Source organism: Podarcis gaigeae (genome assembly GCF_964106915.1).
Source record: "Podarcis gaigeae genome assembly, chromosome: 1".
NCBI classification, from domain to species: domain Eukaryota; kingdom Metazoa; phylum Chordata; class Lepidosauria; order Squamata; family Lacertidae; genus Podarcis; species Podarcis gaigeae.
Window position 1 is genome coordinate 116,784,623 of NC_139678.1, and position 20,710 is coordinate 116,805,332.

The following is a 20,710-nucleotide window of genomic DNA, read 5'->3' on the forward strand; positions in this document are numbered from 1 at the left end:
AAAACTGGAAGAGGACAAGTTGCCACTTTCTATGATGGTATTGCAGTTCTTGCTTTGAACTGTTCCTGCAACAGACCCCTCTCTCTTGTTTGAGCAAGCAACTTTCAGTTTTGGTATCGACTCACGCCAAGCGTACCTTGCAGAGGTCAGGAATGACTAATTAGCATGCCTGGCATTAGGATTTAACCCTCCGTCTGAAATCCACCAAAATTATTCTCAACCCACACAAACCTGATGCTGTCTCATTTTTCAAGATTTCAGGTTGTTTCCATTTGAAATGCTGAACTACAGAAAAGAAGGTTAGAGAAAATTAGCTTTGAGCAACGAACCCCACATTATTTTGAGGTTCCAGCATTTCCCGTTATCATTATCCTTCTTGTTATCATTGCTGCTACTGCTGTTGCCCACATTGCTGCGTTATTTTGGCAGGTTGATAATTATTTTACAACTGTGGGGACTCTGCCGTAATTTAGCATCCCACAGCAGCGTTTCGAAAGCATCAAATAGCATTGTGAATGTCAAGTCAATACAACCCGGCATAAATAAATAAATATCCTCCCACATGCCTGTTGTTTTTAAACTTGAGCTTGCGCTAAATATTTGCTCAGTGGATTTTGAGATGCAGCTGAAGCAGAACTCCTGAACCTTCGGCAGTGCATTAAACAATTGTCATACTGTTCCATAAAAGACCTTGTTTGGCTCACGGCAAGCCATTTGAAACAGAAATCATTATTATGAAACAGCAATTCTATTTTATTTTATGGGAGCAGATTGATTTGTCAAATAGACAATGCATGTATTTTGGTAATAGTCTAAAAGAAGAAATCTTGCCTGTTTTATTTTAAAAATCCTTATGCCATTACACGCTTTCATTTCAATAAAAGATGGCATTTTCTAAAATGCTCCTGTAAATTGCTTCATTTAGTAAAATTGCCACGTGGAATAATAATGTTACACCAGAGAGCGGCACTTTGTAATTTGAAAGAAATAACATTTTTCTTTTTCTTTTTTTCTTTGCTTTTTTTGGGGGGGAAACCCTCATCTCTTTAGTTCTAAATGAAATTTTCCTTTCTCTTATTTGCTAACAGGAGACTAACCTGTGTTTCAGCAAAATGCACTGGAATGTCAGCACCTGTGAGATATAAAAGAGCTAATTAAAATATCGAGCAAATGAGATCAGTATTCAACAATCTTCTAAAATGTTATAAAAGTCTTGTCATTCTCAGCAATGACTCCATAAACAGAACAATTTGATTTATACCTAGGCAAGCTCCTTATACTTGATAGCAGGGCATGATTAATGTGTGTTTGGGCTTTTTTTTTTTTTGATAGTTTGATCGGAAACTGGCGCTTGCTCCTGGCTTTGTAGTGCCTTCGAACCTGGATTACCAAGGTTACCACAAATATATTGATGAAATGCTTCCCCCCGAAAGCCCAGTCCATTACGGCCTCCATCCCAACGCAGAGATCGAATTCTTGACAGTGACTTCAGACAACCTGTTCCATTGTCTGCTTGAGCTACAACCCCAAGACTCCATCACTGGGGAAGGAGCATCACAGACCGTGGAAGAAAAGGTGAGTTTTTAAGCGACACCACCCACCCACCCCTGGAAAAAGTAAATGAAATATACTTGGAGTCGAGAGTGGATTTCATGCTCTTTATTCAGCTCATAGTGGTGAGGAGGAATGGAAGTTCCCCCAAAGTATCCGCTTTATATACACTATTTACACAATGGGCCCCACGTGATTGGCTAAGTCTGGAATTCTCCTGTAGGCCAATCAGGTTGTGGATTCACTTCCATCTGGAGCTGGATTGGGTGGTGCCAGCAGACCAATCATACTGCTGCATTGTTCTAGAACCAATCAGACTACTGCATTCTGAATCCTATTGTTCTAGGACCAAACTGCTGCATTTTGGAACCTATTGTTCTGGGAGCAATCAGACTGCTGCATTTTGGATCCTATTCAACTCAGTACATAACACCCCTCCCCTCTAAGTTCCAGTCCTGCCCAGGAGGTCGCATTCATAGATATATAAAAATGCCTGGGGAGGGAATAATATGAGGGCCGGGAAGGTGGGGTGGAGGGAGAGAGCTGCTGCTCACAATCATATCACAAAACAGGCCTTGAGCAAGTTAGGTATTTGCAGCAGCGGCCCTTGTGATAATTCATCGCAATGCCATTGCAGCAAATGCATGGAACTTCCCAGCACAACCAGCGTTGTGCAAAAGCTCAGAGCACCTCCACAAGCTCATTGCAGGCTCTTCCCTCTCCCGTCTGCCCTGCCTGCTTTGGAAACTACCCCTAAAGCAGAATTCTGCCACTGAAGTGAATGGGGACCCACAAATTACACACACACACAATGTTTGCATTTTAAGCCCTAAAAAAAAATCCTAAAGAGACCAGCTTCTGTTTATGGCCCACCTGGTATGATTACCTGAAATAGAGGACAGGTTATTGTTCTGTATAATTATAGTTTTAATTTGTAAACAAAACAAAACCCACCCAGTTTCCTTTAAAAAAATAATGGTGGGATAAGTTAGTCATGACTTAAGTCCCATCAATTGAAATTGACAGGACTGAATTAATTCAATTAATGTAGTCTGGATCCAGCCCCCACAAGTATTAGTTTGGTCTCAACAGCCATTGACAGAGTTCTGCAATGTGGAATAACAACCAGCTGGTCATAGCTCCAAACGCTTTCTGAACGTTCTTGCAACTATGCTTCAGTCACCTTCTTGTGTACTATAAGCAATGCATCCCTGGGAACATTCTGGCAAAGCACTCTCCCAGACAGAAAGAGTTATTCCCATTTGTCTTTAGCTCATTCATTCTTTAGAGCAGGGGTCAGCAAACTTTTTCAGCCATGGGCTGGTCCACTGTCCCTCAGACCATGTGGCGGGCCAGACTATAATTTTTTTGGGGTGTGTGTGTGGAAATGAATGAATTCCTATGCCCCACAAATAACCCCGAGATGCATTTTAAACAAAAGCACACATTCTACTCATGTAAAAACACCAGGCCGGCCCCACAAATAACCCAGAGGTGCATTTTGAATAAAAGGACACATTCTACTCATGTAAAAACACGCTGATTCCTAGACCGTCCATGTTGAGTTGTGGGCGAACATATCAGACAACACAGCAATTCTTTCAAAGCAGCTCTTTAATTGTAAGCTGGAAACAGAACTGAACTGAGGAGCTCAGTCAGCCTGCTTATATAGAGCTCCACTAGAATGCAACAGTAACCATTTTCTGTAACTAGCCAATCACTGAACGTCACTTTCGATCCTTCATTTGCATACAAACTATCCAATCACTGAACGTCACTTTCGATCCTTCATTTGCACAACTATCTACAGTATCCCCCTGCTGGCCCAGGGTGAGAGCTTCAGTACATAACAGTCCACAGGCCAGATTGAGAAGGCAATTGGGCCACATCTGGCCCATGGACCTTAGGTTGCTTACCCCTACATTAGAGTCTTGGGGCTTTTAATGTATGACATAGCAGAATCTTATACATGTTTGCTCAGAAATAAGACGTAATGGCCACATTTGCCATTGTGAAGGCTTCCAGGGAGGAAATCGCAGCAGCTTCTCAGAGCCGTAGCTATGGGTGTGGAGAGAGGCTGGCCTGGTGTTTTGCCCTGGGCGCCTCGCAGCCTGTGTGTGTGTGTGCGCGCGCGCAAATGGGTTTGTGTGTGCCAAACTGGACCTTTGACCCGGCTGAAATAAAGCCTAGTTTTGCCCTTTTGCTCCTCTCCAATTTCTTCAGCTCTTTGCAGCGGCTGAACTAGAACTGGGCTTGGTGGCACACAGTCCACAGCGTGGCAGCTCACAGTTAAGTTCTCACTTCCTTGGAATAATAGAATTGTACAGTTAGGAGGGACCCCGAGAGTCATCTAGTCCAACCCTCTGCAATGCAAGAATCTCAACTAAAGCATCCATGATAGACGGCCATGCATCTTCTGCTTAAAAGCCTCTACTGAAGGAGTCTGTTCCACTGTCAAACAGCTTTTCCTCTCAAAAAGTTCTTCCTGATGTTTAGTCAGAATCTCCTTTCTTGTAACTTGAAGCCATTGGTTTGGTCCTACCTTCCAGAGCAGGAGAAACCAGGCTTGCTCCATCTTCCATGTGACAGCCCTTTAGATATTTGAAGATAACTATCATATCCTCCTCTCAGTCTCCTCTTTTCCATGCTAAACATACTCAGCTCCCTCAACTATTCCTCGTAAGGCTTGGTTTCCAGACCATCGATCATCTTGGCTGCCCTCCTCTGCACAGGTTCCAGCTGGTCAATATCCTTAACTACAAGCTGTAGCCAAAGTTTGTTTTTTTTGGCTTCAGATGATGTTTATTGATGACAAAGCTCAACCTTGAGCCTGGATTTGGGTGGCGCACTAAGCCCAAACCTTTGTTTCGCTGCCATATTTAGCTGAGCTAAAAGGGCCAGTAAAGGAGGTTACAAGCACCTCTTAGAAAGCCACCATGTTCAAGTGGTCCCAGTAAGGCTATACTTCGGTTTATGGTGTCATAAAAACTAGGCCTCTGTGTTTACTCATTAGTAAGCTTGCTTAAAACTGCAGGTTCTGTTGAGTTTATTGAAGCAGACAGACTTGTGCGTAATCTTTGTCAAATAGCAGCTGAAGTTGGAAGCAAGGAAAAAACGCCTCTAAATTTTATGTTATCCACAGAGCTGGATCCCAGTGAAACTTCTGCTAGGAAGGTTATTATCCATTGTAGACTGGGATTCAATTTTTATGTGCATTTTTAATGAGAATCCACAGAAATCAGTATGAAAAGCAAAACACAGCTATCATTCGAAATTCAGATTTCTATGAATACTGCCATTGCAATTCCCCAACCATTGTATTAGTGATGCATGTATTAGTGGAAAAAATACAAAAATATTGTTGTTGTTATGTTGTTATGTTATGTTATGTTATGTTATGTTATGTTATGTTATGTTATGTTATGTTATGTTATGTTATGTTATGTTATGTTATATGTATATTGCAAATGTGTATATTGACTGCATACAAAAATATGTTTATTAGGAGAAATTCACACTAAAACACTGATGAGTTTTCATGAGGAATTTTTTAAAATCACACTTCAGTTTACTGTGGAAATGTGGAGAACTGAATTTCAGACTGAGAAGCTGAGAAACTGAGAGAAAATGAAACTGACAGATTCCTCTATCCCTGCTTGCAGGTAAAAGCCATATTAGATGACATACAAGAGAAGCTTCCGGAAGGATATAACATGTCTGACATTACCTCAAAAACAGCTGAACGTTCTCCATATATCCTGGTTTGCTTTCAAGAATGTGAACGGATGAATATACTATTACATGAGATAAGACGTTCCCTTAAAGAGCTTGATCTCGGTCTTAAGGTGTGTGTACTTTTCTTTATTGTTTTGTTAGAGCTCTAGAGATAAATAAAATGGATGTGTGGATGAAAACACTGAAAACAAATTGTCTCTCCCTGGGATTAGTGGCATCCGTTCCATCATTTAGTTTGTCTCCGTCATGACACAATTGGAGCAATTTTATTATTATGGCTATGACAATTGGAGCAATTTTATTATTATGGCTATGATAGATTCCGACGTTATAGAGAAAGGTTACCAGCTGCCATCATTTTTGGGTTCCCTTCAAAAGAAAGCAAAGGTGATTTCCATCCAAATGAGGATTTGAAATTCAATTTCCTCGTAGGCTTGGCTGATGTAGGGGCCGCAAGCCTCTTTCAAAGTCATTGGAAGACAGAAAATCCCAGCAAAGTTAATTCAGTTCCGTATTTTTGGTAGCTGGCAAACCTGAAGGAATTTGCATGTTCTATTGGGGATATGCCATATAGCTACTTAGTACACTGGTCTCTTTGAACCCGGAGCCTGGTCTTCATGTTGCAATAATGACTCAGGAAGTGGTGATAGCTCGGTCAATAGACATGAGCCTCTTAATCTCAAGGTTGTGGGTTTGAGCCCTACATTGGGTAAAAAGATTCCTGCATTTCAGGGGGTAGACTAGATGACTCTTATGGTCCCTTCCAACTCTACATTTTTATGATTCTATGACTCCAAGGAAGCAAACACCACCTGCCAAGGATTGAACAAGGCAAAGTTCAGCAACGTAACAATGTGGTAATTTAACTATACGGCCTTCCCCCGACCCGCACCCCTCTGATCCATCTTGGATCTATGCCATTTAACAGACAAGCCTTTGTCAGAAAAGGCAATGTCACTGAGGCACAAGGCCCTGGAAGACTTGTGAAACTTGGAGGTACAAACCAACTCTCTCACCCTAAGCACCACAGAGCGCTAGAAGAGTTTGGATTGGATTTGATATCCCACTTTATCACTACCCGAAGGAATCTCAAAGCAGCTAACGTTCTCCTTTCCCTTCCTCCCCCACAACAAACACTCTGTGAAGTGAGTGGGGCTGGGAGACTTCAAAGAAGTGTGACTGGCCCAAGGTCACACAGCAGCTGCATGTGGAGGAGCAGGGAAGCGAACCCGGTTCCCCAGATTACGAGTTCACTGCTCTTAACCACTACACCACACTAGCTAGCAGCATGACAGCCTTAAACAAGCAGCACTCAAAAGCAGAGTGACACAAAACATTAAAAGCCTTAATGGCAGCTAAAAACCAAGCTGGGGGGAGACAGGGATCAGGGCATCAGGCTGCTGAGGGGCCCCGATTTTTGTGGGTTCAGGGGGTTGCAGAAGGAAAAGGAAAATCAGGGTGTGTGTTTTTTATCCCTCTTCTCTCTCCCCCTTGTATGAGTGGCTAAAGCAATATATAAATGCTGTGGATATAATTCAATTCCCTTCCACAAGTTTCTTACCTACTCGTGCACATGGAACAAAGCTTGCAGGAGTTTTCTGCTGCCAACCTTCCTCCTCCTCCTCCTCGAAAGCCTTTCCACAAGTAAAAAGCTTGGTTTCTGAGACAGGTAACCTATGTACCGTGCATTTTGTTGTTGCCTGGGTGGTTGTTAAATTTGGAGCATTCAAATGGCCAACAGTGCAAGCTCATTGTTATTAATATTTATATTTAAGGGCTTACATTTTACATGATCTGGCCTTTTGAATATTTTATTCTATACGGGTTGGATCCAAATATCCAGTGAGCGAAACTCTGTTTGCATGATGCTCCAGCTGGAGAAAGGATGGCGGTGGCAATTGTCTATTATTACACTTATAATTATTAGTAGTATTATTACCACCCACCTTTTCCCATGACAGGGCTCAAGGCAGCTTGCTGATAAAAACAAGAACTGCTAAAAACATAGGAAAAATCATTACAAAACAATTAAACATTGATAGAATTAAAACTGTGTACAGGTATAATAATAATAATAATAATAATAATAATAATAATAATAATAATAATAATATACTCCGCCCATCTGGCTGACTTTCCCCAGCCACTCTGGGCGGCTCCCAATCAAGTTTTAAAAACAATGCAGCATTAAATATTAAAAACTTCCCTAAACAGGGCTGCCTTCAGATGTCTTTTGAAGATAGGATAGCTGCTTATTTCCTTCACATCTGAAGGAATAAAATCTATTAAAACCATGCAAATAATCACAGTAAAAACAAAACAGCTCCAGCCCTTTAATTAAAAACAGTAAGTTCCCCAAAGCCTGTTGGAACAAGGAAGTCGAAGGACAGCAAGGAGGGAGCCAGTCTGGCTTTTCTGGGGAGAGAGTTCCAAAGTCTGGCAGCAGCCACCGAAAAGGCTCTCTCCCGTGTCCCTAGCAAGCATGTCTGTGAGGGTGGAAGGACCAAGAGAAGATGACCCCTCCCTCCTACAGCCCCCACTGTCTACTAAAAAGCTGCTGTGGTGAGTTGAGAACTCTGGAGCAGTGCAGAGGTCATGCCAGGGGTTGCAGAAGAGAGCTGGCCAGTCATTTTAATGATTGTTTTGTACTGTTTCTAATGGCGTTTTATTACTATACACCACCGATGCTGCCATATATATATATATATATATATATATATATATATATATATGCTTTCGTAGATTTTCACGGGTACAGGAATGCAGGTTTTGGTGTCCTCGGGTGTCTTCCCGTGTAAAAGTTGGGGTGTCTAGGCGACGTTTCGACGAGGTCTCACTCGTCATCTTCAGGCTGGTGCTTTCGGCTTCTTGTTACTGGAACAGAGCGGGATCTCAATGTTTGAGTTCCTATAAATACTGTAGAGGGGGTGTGGTGTCTAGCCTCCAATGTTCTGGGCAGAGAGGAAGTTCCCAGGCTAGTGTGCCTTTTCTTCTTTTGTTCCTTAATTACTTGAGAGATACCTTGAGTGATTTCTTGAGTGATATCCTGAGTACCACTTAGGTGGGTCATTAGGTGTGGATTAGTTGCTAAAGTCTTTGTGTCTTGACCTCTTGAACTTTGTGAAGAGTTTTCCTGAGAAGATGGCTGTATTGCACTTAGTTGTGCTTTGGCTTGGCTTCGTGTATAGGGGCGAGCTGTGGTTTTGTGGCTTGTGTCAGCCAGATCTGTGTAGGGATTGCAGGGGGGTGCAGCATCCGGAGGTGCCACCATGGACTGGCTACTGGATGGTGTCAGTAATTCATCTGTGGAGAGGGTCTGGGTTTGGGTCTGGTGTGGTTGATTGGTGTTGGCGTTCTGTGTGCCTCTGGATCTGGTGTCAGTTTTTGTGGGGAGGGCTAATTTCCAGATGTCTGGCAAGCGGGATGTGTCGTCACGCTTGTTCATGTTGTGAGGGTGTTTCTCTATCTCGATGGCTTCCATGATTATTCTCTTGTGGTGATGTTCCGTGTTAAAGAGCAATTTGGAATCTGCAAAATTAATTTCGTGTCCTGTTTCTTTCATGTGTTGGAAAAGAGAGGAAGTTTTTTCTTCTTTTTTGACGTATCGCACGTATCGCAGAACACAAGAATGCCGTCAAAAAAGAAGAAAAAACTTCCTCTCTTTTCCAACACATGAAAGAAACAGGACACGAAATTAATTTTGCAGATTCCAAATTGCTCTTTAACACGGAACATCACCACAAGAGAATAATCATGGAAGCCATCGAGATAGAGAAACACCCTCACAACATGAACAAGCGTGACGACACATCCCGCTTGCCAGACATCTGGAAATTAGCCCTCCCCACAAAAACTGACACCAGATCCAGAGGCACACAGAACGCCAACACCAATCAACCACACCAGACCCAAACCCAGACCCTCTCCACAGATGAATTACTGACACCATCCAGTAGCCAGTCCATGGTGGCACCTCCGGATGCTGCACCCCCCTGCAATCCCTACACAGATCTGGCTGACACAAGCCACAAAACCACAGCTCGCCCCTATACACGAAGCCAAGCCAAAGCACAACTAAGTGCAATACAGCCATCTTCTCAGGAAAACTCTTCACAAAGTTCAAGAGGTCAAGACACAAAGACTTTAGCAACTAATCCACACCTAATGACCCACCTAAGTGGTACTCAGGATATCACTCAAGAAATCACTCAAGGTATCTCTCAAGTAATTAAGGAACAAAAGAAGAAAAGGCACACTAACCTGGGAACTTCCTCTCTGCCCAGAACATTGGAGGCTAGACACCACACCCCCTCTACAGTATTTATAGGAACTCAAACATTGAGATCCCGCTCTGTTCCAGTAACAAGAAGCCGAAAGCACCAGCCTGAAGATGACGAGTGAGACCTCGTCGAAACGTCGCCTAGACACCCCAACTTTTACACGGGAAGACACCCGAGGACACCAAAACCTATATATATATATATATATATATATATATATATAATGATATGTTAATACTTTTTAAAAGGAGATAAGTGAAAATGCCCTCCTTCCTCAAAAGGGAGTTTTCCACGGGATCTCAGTCTGCTTCTGTGAACAGAAGGTTTCCTTCCATTTGCGGAGAGCACTCTGGATTCCAACCCATAGCTTGCTGCGCATAATTTTCTTCAGATATTCGCAATTATCTGAACCGCCGCTTGTGTTTGCATGATCGTTTCACCTCTTTTTAATAAATAACTCACCCCGATTTTAAGAGCCAAGATATTCTTTACATTTGACAATTCAGCTACCTTATGTGTTTTTACTGCAGGGGGGAAGAAAGCCCTCTATCATTTATCATGCCATCTTATCACAGTCTCTTTGTGCGACGCAAATAGCACGCTAATGTTTTCTTTTGTTAGGGTGAGTTGGCAATCTCTGCTGAGATGGAGCAACTACAGACAGCTCTCTTTTTTGATAATCTTCCTGACACTTGGATGAAACTAGCTTATCCATCAACCTACAGCCTAGCTCAGTGGTGAGTCTCATGCCAACAAATCAGGGTAGATTCTTTGTCACGGGTAGCTAAAAGTGGGGGGGGGGGAGAGAAACTCGGCAATATTTTTGCTTATAAATGCTGTAGTGATGCGTAGTAGTGTCGCACCCATCCTTTAAAAAAGACTACAGTCTTACCTTACATATATCATCAGTTATATATATATATATATATAACTGATATATATATATGGACACGGGTTGTGTTGTGGTCTAAACCACTGAGCCTCCTGGGCCTGCTGATCAGGTCTGTGCAACGAAAGCACAGCAGCAGTTTAGTCATGCTCATCTCGCTTTCAGGCCGAGGGAGCTGGCGTTTGTCCACAGACAGCTTTCCGGGTCATGTGGCCAGCAGGACTAAACTGCTTCTGGCCCAATGGAACACCATCACGGAAGCCAGGGCACACGGAAACGCCGTTTACCTTCCCACCAGAGTGGTACCTATTTATCTACTTGCACTGGTGTGCTTTCGAACTGCTAGGTTGGCAGGAGCTGGGACAGAGTAACGAGAGCTCACCCTGTCGCTAGGATTCGAACTGCCAACCTTCTGATCGGCAGGCCCAAGTGTGGCTTAGACCACAGCGCTGCCATATACAAGTTTATCTTGAGAGGTACACTAGGTATGGTGGTGTCAGAAGAGTGGTGAGTGAGACTTCTAAAGTATCAACTTACTTGTACACTGCTTAGAGACTATTATCATTAAGTGGCATACAGGTAGTTGAAATTAATGATGAAAAAATCTTGGGGAGCCGACTGATTCATGAGAATACCTGTTCTGGAGCTGGTTATCATTACAACTCCAAATATGTGCACCACACTCCATCCTTATCCAAGCCCTTGATATAATCCAGTGACACCGTGAGACTAGGGCCCACATAATACAAAGAGACGTTTTCCTTAGGCTTCAGGTGCACTCATTGTGGCTCAAATAATTATGCAGGGAAAGATACTCCTTACTTATTTTGGCATTCGAAAACCAAAACTTTCGGCTTCTGAGATGCTTGAAAACCGAGGTACCACTGTATATTGTTTTAGACACCCACTGAAAACTTCTTTTTATTTCAGCAAGCCTGTCTAGTCATATAACTTAATTATAGGTGGTTTTTTAAGTTTGATTGGTTTTGTGTTTTATTGCTAATGCGCTGAGTTCAGCTAAGTCCTAATAGGAGTAAACCCACTGAAATTAATGAACCTAAGTTGTTTATTGATTTCAATGGGTCTACGCTGAGTAGGAATAGCATTGAACACCACTCAATGATTCTGTTGCACCAAATATCAGTTTTCTCATTGTTGTTGTTTAGTCGTTTAGTCGTGTCCGACTCTTCGTGACCCCATGGACCAGAGCACGCCAGGCACTTCTGTCTTCCACTGCCTCCCGCAGTTTGGTCAGACTCATGTTTGTAGCTTCGAAGACACTATCCAACCATCTCGTCCTCTGTCGTCCCCTTCTCCTTGTGCCCTCCATCTTTCCCAACATCAAGGTCTTTTCCAGGGAGTCTTCTCTTCTCATGAGGTGGCCAAAGTATTGGAGCCTCAGCTTCAGGATCTGTCCTTCCAGTGAGCACTCGGGGCTGATTTCCTTAAGAATGGATCGGTTTGATCTTCTTGCAGTCCATGGGACTCTCAAGAGTCTCCTCCAGCACCATAATTCAAAAGCATCAATTCTTCGGCGATCAGCCTTCTTTATGGTCCAGCTCTCAATTCCATACATCACTACTGGGAAAACCATAGCTTTAACTATATGGACCTTTGTTGGCAAGGTGAGGTCTCTGCTTTTTAAGATGCTGTCTAGGTTTGTCATTGCTTTCCTCCCAAGAAGCAGATGTCTCTTAATTTCGTGGCTGCTTTCTCATTAAGTGATCTATAATTCCCCCCCAAAATTAATTAAATTAATAAAGGTCGGGGTAACCTCCTCAGACTTTAGCCAAATCATGCTTCTCCTACTGTATTGTTCTAGTAGTATGAGAGGAGACACAAATTTTGTCATCAGGAATCTTGTAAGAAGAAGAGGAAGAAGAAGAGTTTGGATTTGATATCCCGCTTTTCACTCCCATTAAGGAGTAAATGCTTCAAAACAGACTCGCACAAACACCCCTCCCTGTCTCTCTCTCTCTCACAGTATTTCAAGCATGAGTGCTCATTTATTGCAAATAAACCTACCACCCAGTTGTCCTGGGTTTGGGTCTTTGGTGATTCATAGACAATTGCACGGCAGAACAGGAATGCCCCCAACTCTAAGGAAGGTTCTCTTCCTGCACGATCCAGAATATGGCATCAGTACTACACTTTACCTGCTTTTGAAGGAGGCGTCTCCTGAAGTTCAGTTTGGGGCTGAAATGCTGAAGCTGCCAATTCTCCGTTGCAGACAAACATGTCTTCCATATAGCTACTTGCTGGTGCCTATTTAATGCGCAGCCATAAAGCATTATGCTTCACTGGCAATCTGTTATCTCTCCATCCCCACCCACCCCGTCCAATCTGCTTTATTATATTTCCCACCACAGAGGAAATCTCTGGCATCATTTAAGCAATATTTCAGAGAGGGTTGGACCAGCAAGAAGCAGGGGGATCTGGATAAATTCATATGTTGAGCTTCGTAAGGACAGCAAATGCATCATGACGATAGGCTGTAATAATTATTGCAGTCGTTGAGTAGCAACTGACCTACCGATCCGGCACGATGAATTGTTAGCTGGAGCAAGTTTTGCAGTAACCAACTGTGGTGTGTTCTCTCTCAATCCCCTGACATTAAGCAATGTTTTCGGGTTTAATGAGAGGCTTCAGGAAATGCATGTTCTGCAGATGGCCGCAAGGACTAGCAGGCCTTGGGGAATGCGAATATAGCCACAAGTCATGCCTTTCTATCATGTGTTTATTGGAAAACAGGATCCCTGGGAGCATCCTGGGAAGATTTCCACACCTGATTCGCCTCTGAAGCTCATTATAGCCCTTTCACATTGCTCAGTGGTCTCTGTTTTAACTAACCCAGCTGTGGTCTGTTCCGAGAGATGGCATTCATTTCCCCCCAGGAAGTCTTATGATACTGAATGGTCATCCACTTAGATGATTCCCCCTTGGGGAAGCATCCTGTCGAAAAGATAGTGACTTACTTAAGTAGCATTAAGCTTCACGAGGGAGAGAAATACAGGAGGGATTTGATTCTTGATTCTGCGAAGCTACCAGAGACTGAATTCAGGGAACCTGCAGCAACCCAGAAAAATGTTCTTTAAAATAGAGGACAGAATGAGACTAGCCTGTTGTTGTTGTTTAGTCGTGTCCGACTCTTCGTGACCCCATGGACCAGAGCACGCCAGGCACTCCTGTCTTCCACTGTCTCCCGCAGTTTGGTCAAACTCATGCTGGTAGCCTCGAGAACGCTATCCAACCATCTCGTCGTCTGCCGTTCCCTTCTCCTTGTGCCCTCCATCTTTCCCAACATCAGGGTCTTCTCCAGGGAGTCTTCTCTTCTCATGAGGTGGCCAAAGTATTGGAGCCTCAGCTTCACGATCTGTCCTTCCAGTGAGTACTCAGGGGTGATTTCCTGAGACTAGCCTACTAGGATGGAATTTCAGTAGGCTAAGATGGTCTGGGAAAAGAATCCACTGGGAAGATCTCTTGAGCTAGCCCCAGTCAAACGAGTGGGCTGTGCACAACACAACAAAAATTCCTCAGTTGACTGGTTCCTTGACTTTTTTATTTGTATTATACTTAGCTACAAGAAAAACCTTCTGCCTGTAAATGGAGTGGCCACTTGTGCATCACCAAATAAGAGGCCAAAGGAGGTTTTGCATGAGAATTGCATGTGCTAATTTATATGTGTAGATGCAAACTGAGAAATAATCGCTGCAATTTGTTTCGCCAATAGTGGGCAAGGCTGTAGCCAGGTGACCTCTGTGCGCCTGTTTGGTTTTCAGTCCAAATTCTGACTCCCGATGGGCATGATCCAGGCACCTGCCACTCTCCCTTCTCATGGCTCATTGTCTTTAAACCAGACTTGGCCAAGTACCCTCCTTCAACCTTAGAAGTCCAACTTAAGATGTGACTCTTTAGTAGGGTGCCATCTCAGCCATGTTGAAGGATGACATCCATAGTAGAACCATTACCACACCTCCCCAGTAGTGCTACACAGAAAAGGAGGCTGAAGATGCTGCAGTGAAAATCCGCTGATCCATGCCCATGGTGATTGGTTGGAGGCAGTGGAGAAAAACAAGCCCAGAACTTACGTAAATAGGTTTTGAATACTAGAAAACTGCATGTAGTGAGGATCCCTGGAGAGGACATCTTACAAATGTTAACAATTCATTACTTAGCAGTTGACAAAAACAAGGATGTGTGTGAAAATACACAGCGTAACTGGGAGAATGAAAAATAGATACTTAATAGTGCTACTGTTTTGGTTTTTTATTTTCTTGTTATCTGTACTTTTAGATATTTTATATTATCTTAATTCTATTAGTGTTTAATTTTTAATGGCTATGTTTTCTAAGTCTGTAGCTTTTTCTGTTTTGTCTGTAAGTGGCCTTGAGTCCTGGTCTGGAAAGAGGGCGAGATATAAATAAATATAGATAAAACAATAACAATAATAATATGTGAGCTTGGAATATTCAGTGGCCATGCAATATTGACCAATGGTTGGAGAGAAAAAATAGAAAACTGGGTGAGAAGGAGGAGTAGAGGGCTTATTTTCAAGTGGGGTTCAATCACATATCACCAAATTCAGCTTGGACTCCTTGCAGTTTTGAAAGTGATGGAGACAATGCACTGGACAATGTAGGGTAACATTTGCTTGATGACATGTTGTCTTAACCTTCTCGCAAGGATTCCGGTGCACCATGAAAGATCCCACAAAACACCATTCCGTTATACTTTGAAAATGACACTTCTGCCTGAGTAAAATAGGTTATCTGGGCATTTGCTTAGCAATGGCGCGCAAACCATTTGCGAATGCCTTCAGTGTAGGCAGGTATTCTCAGACAGAGCAAGTAATCTGCAGAAAAGTATTGGCTTGTGGGGGGAAAAGCACAGGTCATAGACGGAATACTGATAATGTGCAAGGCACATTATCTCTCAGTAAAAAAAATGACAAATATTGAAGTTAAATAGGAAGGATAGTTGAAGTGGAGAAAAGTGGCATAAAATGTGTGTTTTAGGTAAATCAGTTTTCAGAAATACCATGCACAGGTTAATCCTTTATAAATATGTTCAAGGAATATATTAGACACCAGGTCCACCTATGCCAAATGAATACAGCAAACCTTTGTATGTGTCTCAGAGGCAGGATAAGTGAGGAAACTCTCTGGCATTTGATGTGGTTCTGCTCTATAATTCACACATACAGCAGATGTGTGGTGATTTTTATTATTTTTTTACTCATCGCCCCAAAGAAACATATATTGGCAAATCTTATTAGGCACGTTTTGCAGAAAACAGGAACCTCTGGACAAATGATATTTTGAATTTGAATAAAATGAAGGGCACATTTGGGTTATTTGCTATAATACCACCTTTAGGAAATTATACCTCTAAGGATGAAAACATGTGCCCGTCAATTTTTAAAATATGCCCAAGTAATCTCAGCATCAAAGTCTTTGCGCTCAAGTATGGATAAATTAGGAATCCTGCAACTTAAATTATGGCTAAAATATGTTTCTAGCCACCAAAAAATATATTTGGGTATGCATGTGTTATAGAGCTCAACAGCTGCAAGAATGCTACAGAGATGTTGTTTTGAGCTATGCAAAAATGTGGTATCTGTAAGTAATTTATATTTAAAAGCTGTTACTTTTAACTACAAGGAAACTCAGAAGGGACTAGAGGAAGTCAACCAAGATGTTTAAAATGTTGGATTTGTAAAGAATTAAGTTTGTTGTTATTGTTTATCTGTTTATTGTTCCTTTTTTCTTCTTTCGTTCATTGATATATTTTTCTCTTTTTCTCTGTTTTCTGTGTGTCATTCTGCTCTGTGGTTTTTGCTGCAATTGTGGAAAATCTAATATTTTTTTTAAAAAAATGCAGTTGAGCATTTTCTGAGCACCTTTGACTTTTTTTGATTGAGTAGTAGTTTTTTTGATCATGCATTGTAGGGGGTTGGAGTAGACTTAGTTTCCCAATTGCCTAAATGCTGCGCTTTTCAAATAAAAGCGGAGTCCAAGGTACGCCTGTTCCTGTCGCAGCACAGCATCTCCATCGCGTGCCATAATTGTCAAGCATTATGACCAGATTTTGTGGGGTGGGGAGTATGTTAAGCTGGGGTGCAAATGGCTGGTGCTTTGATCTTCACCATCTGCAGCATCAGTTCATCAGTTGTCACAAGGCAGGCCATTTCTCTGAATCTGCCTCTAGCTTATGAAACAATATATGCTACAACGGCATGGAGGGAACATTGGTGTGGAGTTGACCCTCCCTATCTTCCCTGTGGAAACCATTCCACAGGTAGATGGAGCTACAAATCACTCCCCCTTTACTGACTTTAGAACTGGGAGTTGTTGTTGTTTAGTCGGTTAGTCATGTCCGACTCTTCGTGACCCCATGGACCAGAGCACGCCAGGCACTCCCGTCTTTCACTGCCTCCCACAGTTTGGTCAAACTCATGTTCGTAGCTTCGAGAACACTGTCCAACCATCTCGTCCTCTGTCATCCCCTTCTCCTTGTGCCCTCCATCTTTCCCAACATCAGGGTCTTTTCCAGGGAGTCTTCTCTTCTCATAAGGTGGCTAAAATACTGGAGCCTCAGCTTCAGGATCTGTCCTTCCAGTGAGTGCTCAGGGCTGATTTCCTTCAGAATGGATCGGTTTGATCTTCTTGCAGTCCATGGGACTCTCAAGAGTCTCCTCCAGCACCGTAATTCAAAAGCATCAATTCTTCGGCGATCAGCCTTCTTTATGGTCCAGCTCTCACTTCCATACATCACTACTGGGAGTAGGAACCATCAGATCTTCCATCTAAGAAGCCCTGCTATGAGTATCAAGTGTGTGGTACAAATGTATTTACCATAGGCTCCAGCGTGTTTATGGCAGTACACTGCTTATTCTATCATTGCCATTGCAAGCCACCAATTCCTATGCCTCCATCTTTGTTTCTTTTTTGATGCTGTTAAGGTACAACGATCTCCTTCTGCGCTGCCGAGAGCTCGATTCCTGGGCGCAGGATCTCACCCTCCCCAGCGTCGTCTGGATATCAGGCTTTTTCAACCCCCAGTCCTTCCTCACAGGTAGGAAACCACATCACACAACTCATTAGTAATTTACTGCTACAGTAATTTTTATAATTACTGCCAGGAGGCTTCATTAAATTTGATCTAATGAATAAATATTGTATTTTCAACGTGATTACCAGCACAGCTTAAGCTGTGTGCCATAAACAATTATTTTCCTCAATACACAGTATGTCGGTGACTATATTGATTTTTTTTATTATTATTTCACGAAGGGTTTACTGTATTTGTATCAGGGAGCACTCAATAACGGCTGAACGCGAAGTTGTCAAAAGGACATGCCATTGAAAGAGAAATAAAGGAAATAGCAATGGCAAAGAAGCTAAAATACTATTAGTAAATATAATAGAGGTGTGTGTGTGTAAAATATGGGGTGAGAAAAATGGTGTGTTGATACACGTGTCTGTGTATTTATAGGTTGGCATCTGTAAAGCTACTTTGCACAAGGTCTTAGGCTGGGCCATAAAATTTATTATTTTAACCTTTTGCCATCCTCTGAATAGCACACTTCCATGTCACATAGCATAAGCTGTTTCGGGGGCTTTCCTATTTTAAAGGGAGGGGGTGCCGCTTTCAAGAGACAGCTACCCAAAGCAAGTTTAAAATCTTTTTCTTTTTTTGTCATTTAGGTACAAATAATCCATTTTGCTGTATTCCAGCATCAAGATATAGCTGCTTAATTCAAGACTCTGTGGGACAAAGCAATGTTTTATTTTGAAATCAGCATAGGCATTAATTCTGATAGTTGTGACGGCTGGAGCTTAATTTCCTGTGCAAGCAGCTCTCAGCACACTGTGGGCTGGTGCAATCCCTGGCACCCACAAATCTGCATTTAGTGTTTGATCCATAAATTATTGCAATGTAAGCCCAGATTTCATGGTAAAAGACCTACCTAGCAATGGAAACGTCAGCTGTTTTTTTTAGCACTGAGACCCAAGCATCAAGTTCAGAAACATGGCATGATAATACCGTATTTGTCTGTGTGTAAGACATTGGTTTTTTGCTTTAAAAAATTAGTCAAAAACTGGAGGTTGTCTTATACACGGATGGTGAATGCACAGGGGTTTGGGCTCGGGCTCTGGTGTGGGGGCCTGGGCTTGGGTTCAGGTTCTGGCATGGGCAGTGCAGGATTGGTGGTGACTGATGTGGTGGGGGAGGGAGCTTGTGATCAGCGGGGGAAAAACTCAACAACTTTGTGTGCAGTCACCCAAAATACCTCAACAACTTTGGCCAACTTCCTTGACTGCCACTGATGTTTAAATATATGGTAATAAATATACCAGCATGTTGAACATTTAAGATAATATCAAAGTAGTTCTGTTTGATGTTTAAAATACAGATTTCTTAATACAGATTTCAGAAAAAAATAGGGGTCGTCTTACACATGGAAAAATACAGTAATCCTTGCCCAACTTGTCCCATCACTGCATCTAAGATTGTCAAATGCTCCCTTACATTAGAGATGTCTCTGTTTAGCAGCCATTGTTTGCCTCTGGCTACCTGTTGCAAGGAATCCCAAGTGTGCTGGTTGACTCTGGTCCCATTGACATGTGGCTGGCCCCTGGACTTTTGTCCTAAACCAGCCTATGGAAAGCCATATGAGAGCAGAGCTTTCAGTGTGGCAGTTTCTTGTGGGGGATGGACGAAAATTCAAACATGCCGTGTGGCACAAATTCTGCCATCTTTGTCAACTGGCTGTCACCATGCCAAGAGCAACATCCAATCTGCCACTGCCCCACCATTGCCCGATACCATTTCTCTGCATAGTTTTGGTATGTTTGATATTAGGCTAAAAAGAAAATGGCAGCAAGGAAACCATTTTGTGGTGCTTCTGAAGCACTTTCTGGGTCTGTGCCTTTCTTTTCACCAAACTTTGTAAGAAAGCTGGTCTAAACCTGTCCACACCGGACGAAAAGGAATGATTTCAATACCTTTTCCAGTCCTTCCCCCTGCTCCACACGATTTACTTTTAACTTGACATGCTAGGAATGAACCCAGGCAACATCTTGCATGCAGAGCACATGTTCTTCCTCATTTTATTTGCTCAGCTCATCTGGTGTCTCCGCGCTTTTATTTCAGCTGTCATGCAGAGCCTCGCCCATAAAAACGAATGGCCTTTGGATAAGATGCACATAACGGTGGACGTCACCAAAAAATACAAAGAGGAGTTTACGCAGCCTGCTAGAGAAGGGGCATACATACACGGCTTGTACTTGGAAGGTAAGTGACTTCAAGGATTTGCAACTCCTTAAAAATGGCGGCATTAGAAGCTACGGGATGTTTATCTGAAAAGCTTGTTAAGGCATTACTTGTAATAATAGATCCACTTCCCTATTGCCTTCAAGTAAGAGTTATGAGTTCTCAGCTTCTCCTTCACTCTTTCCTTTCACGGCCACCTTTCTCACATTTCTTAATGCAACTTTGTGTTGAAGCACTAGCCAGTTGGCCATAGGTGACTCCTCTGCATCAAATGGTCCCCCATGCAGTGCACCCAGCATCAAAACACAGGACACAGCTTTCAGCCCCACTTCTGCCAGCAGGCTCATAAGCTTTTTTAGGTATGGTAGTAACTTGTTCCCAGGCTTTTTTAGGGTGCAATCCTATGGTCCTCAAGAGTATTCTAGGGCCACAGATTTTTGCAGATGGATCCACTCATGGAGAATTGTAGTAAAAATGTTTCAACTGAATTGTTTTAATGCGTTATTATTTTAGTGGTGTGGGTAGAATTCTTTACTTGTAAACCGCTTAGAAACCATTTTTCACATGCAAGAGGTATGTAAATATAATGGAAACTTCTGTGGTTGCCCTGCCCTGCGGGGGGGGGGGGGGCAGCTTTGGGTCCATGAAATACAAATCCCTCCTCTTCTGGGACCAGAGCTAGGGTCCAACAGGAAAATGAAAGGGGAGATGAAAAAACTACCCCAGCAGGTTGGTGACTCCTCCCCCTTGTGTTCTGCTTCTACACAGGGTTTATCCAGAGATTTTAGCTTTTATTCCTACACCATGGGGCTATTTTATTTGTTCAGCTCATAGGAGGAATTTTCCACAAGACACATTACAAGGCTGGCATTCATTCTAGGCAGGGGTCAGCAAACTTTTTCAGCAGGGGGCCAGTCCACTGTCCGTCAGACCTTGGGGGGGCACGGACTATATTTTTCTTGGGGGGGGGGGGGAATGA

At 42.7% G+C, this 20,710-nt stretch overlaps 1 protein-coding gene across 1 annotated transcript in view; it reads left to right on the forward strand.

Annotated features, from left to right (window-relative positions):
• Positions 1–20,710, forward strand: part of LOC310833208 (dynein axonemal heavy chain 11-like) — a 217,438-nt gene that overhangs the window by 193,725 nt on the left and 3,003 nt on the right. Inside the window, exons 68-72 of the mRNA XM_083715704.1 lie at positions 1,333–1,575; positions 5,214–5,396; positions 10,188–10,303; positions 17,417–17,529; positions 19,612–19,752. Coding sequence (XP_083571830.1) covers positions 1,333–1,575; positions 5,214–5,396; positions 10,188–10,303; positions 17,417–17,529; positions 19,612–19,752 — 796 coding nt within the window. The remainder of the gene's footprint in view (positions 1–1,332; positions 1,576–5,213; positions 5,397–10,187; positions 10,304–17,416; positions 17,530–19,611; positions 19,753–20,710) is intronic.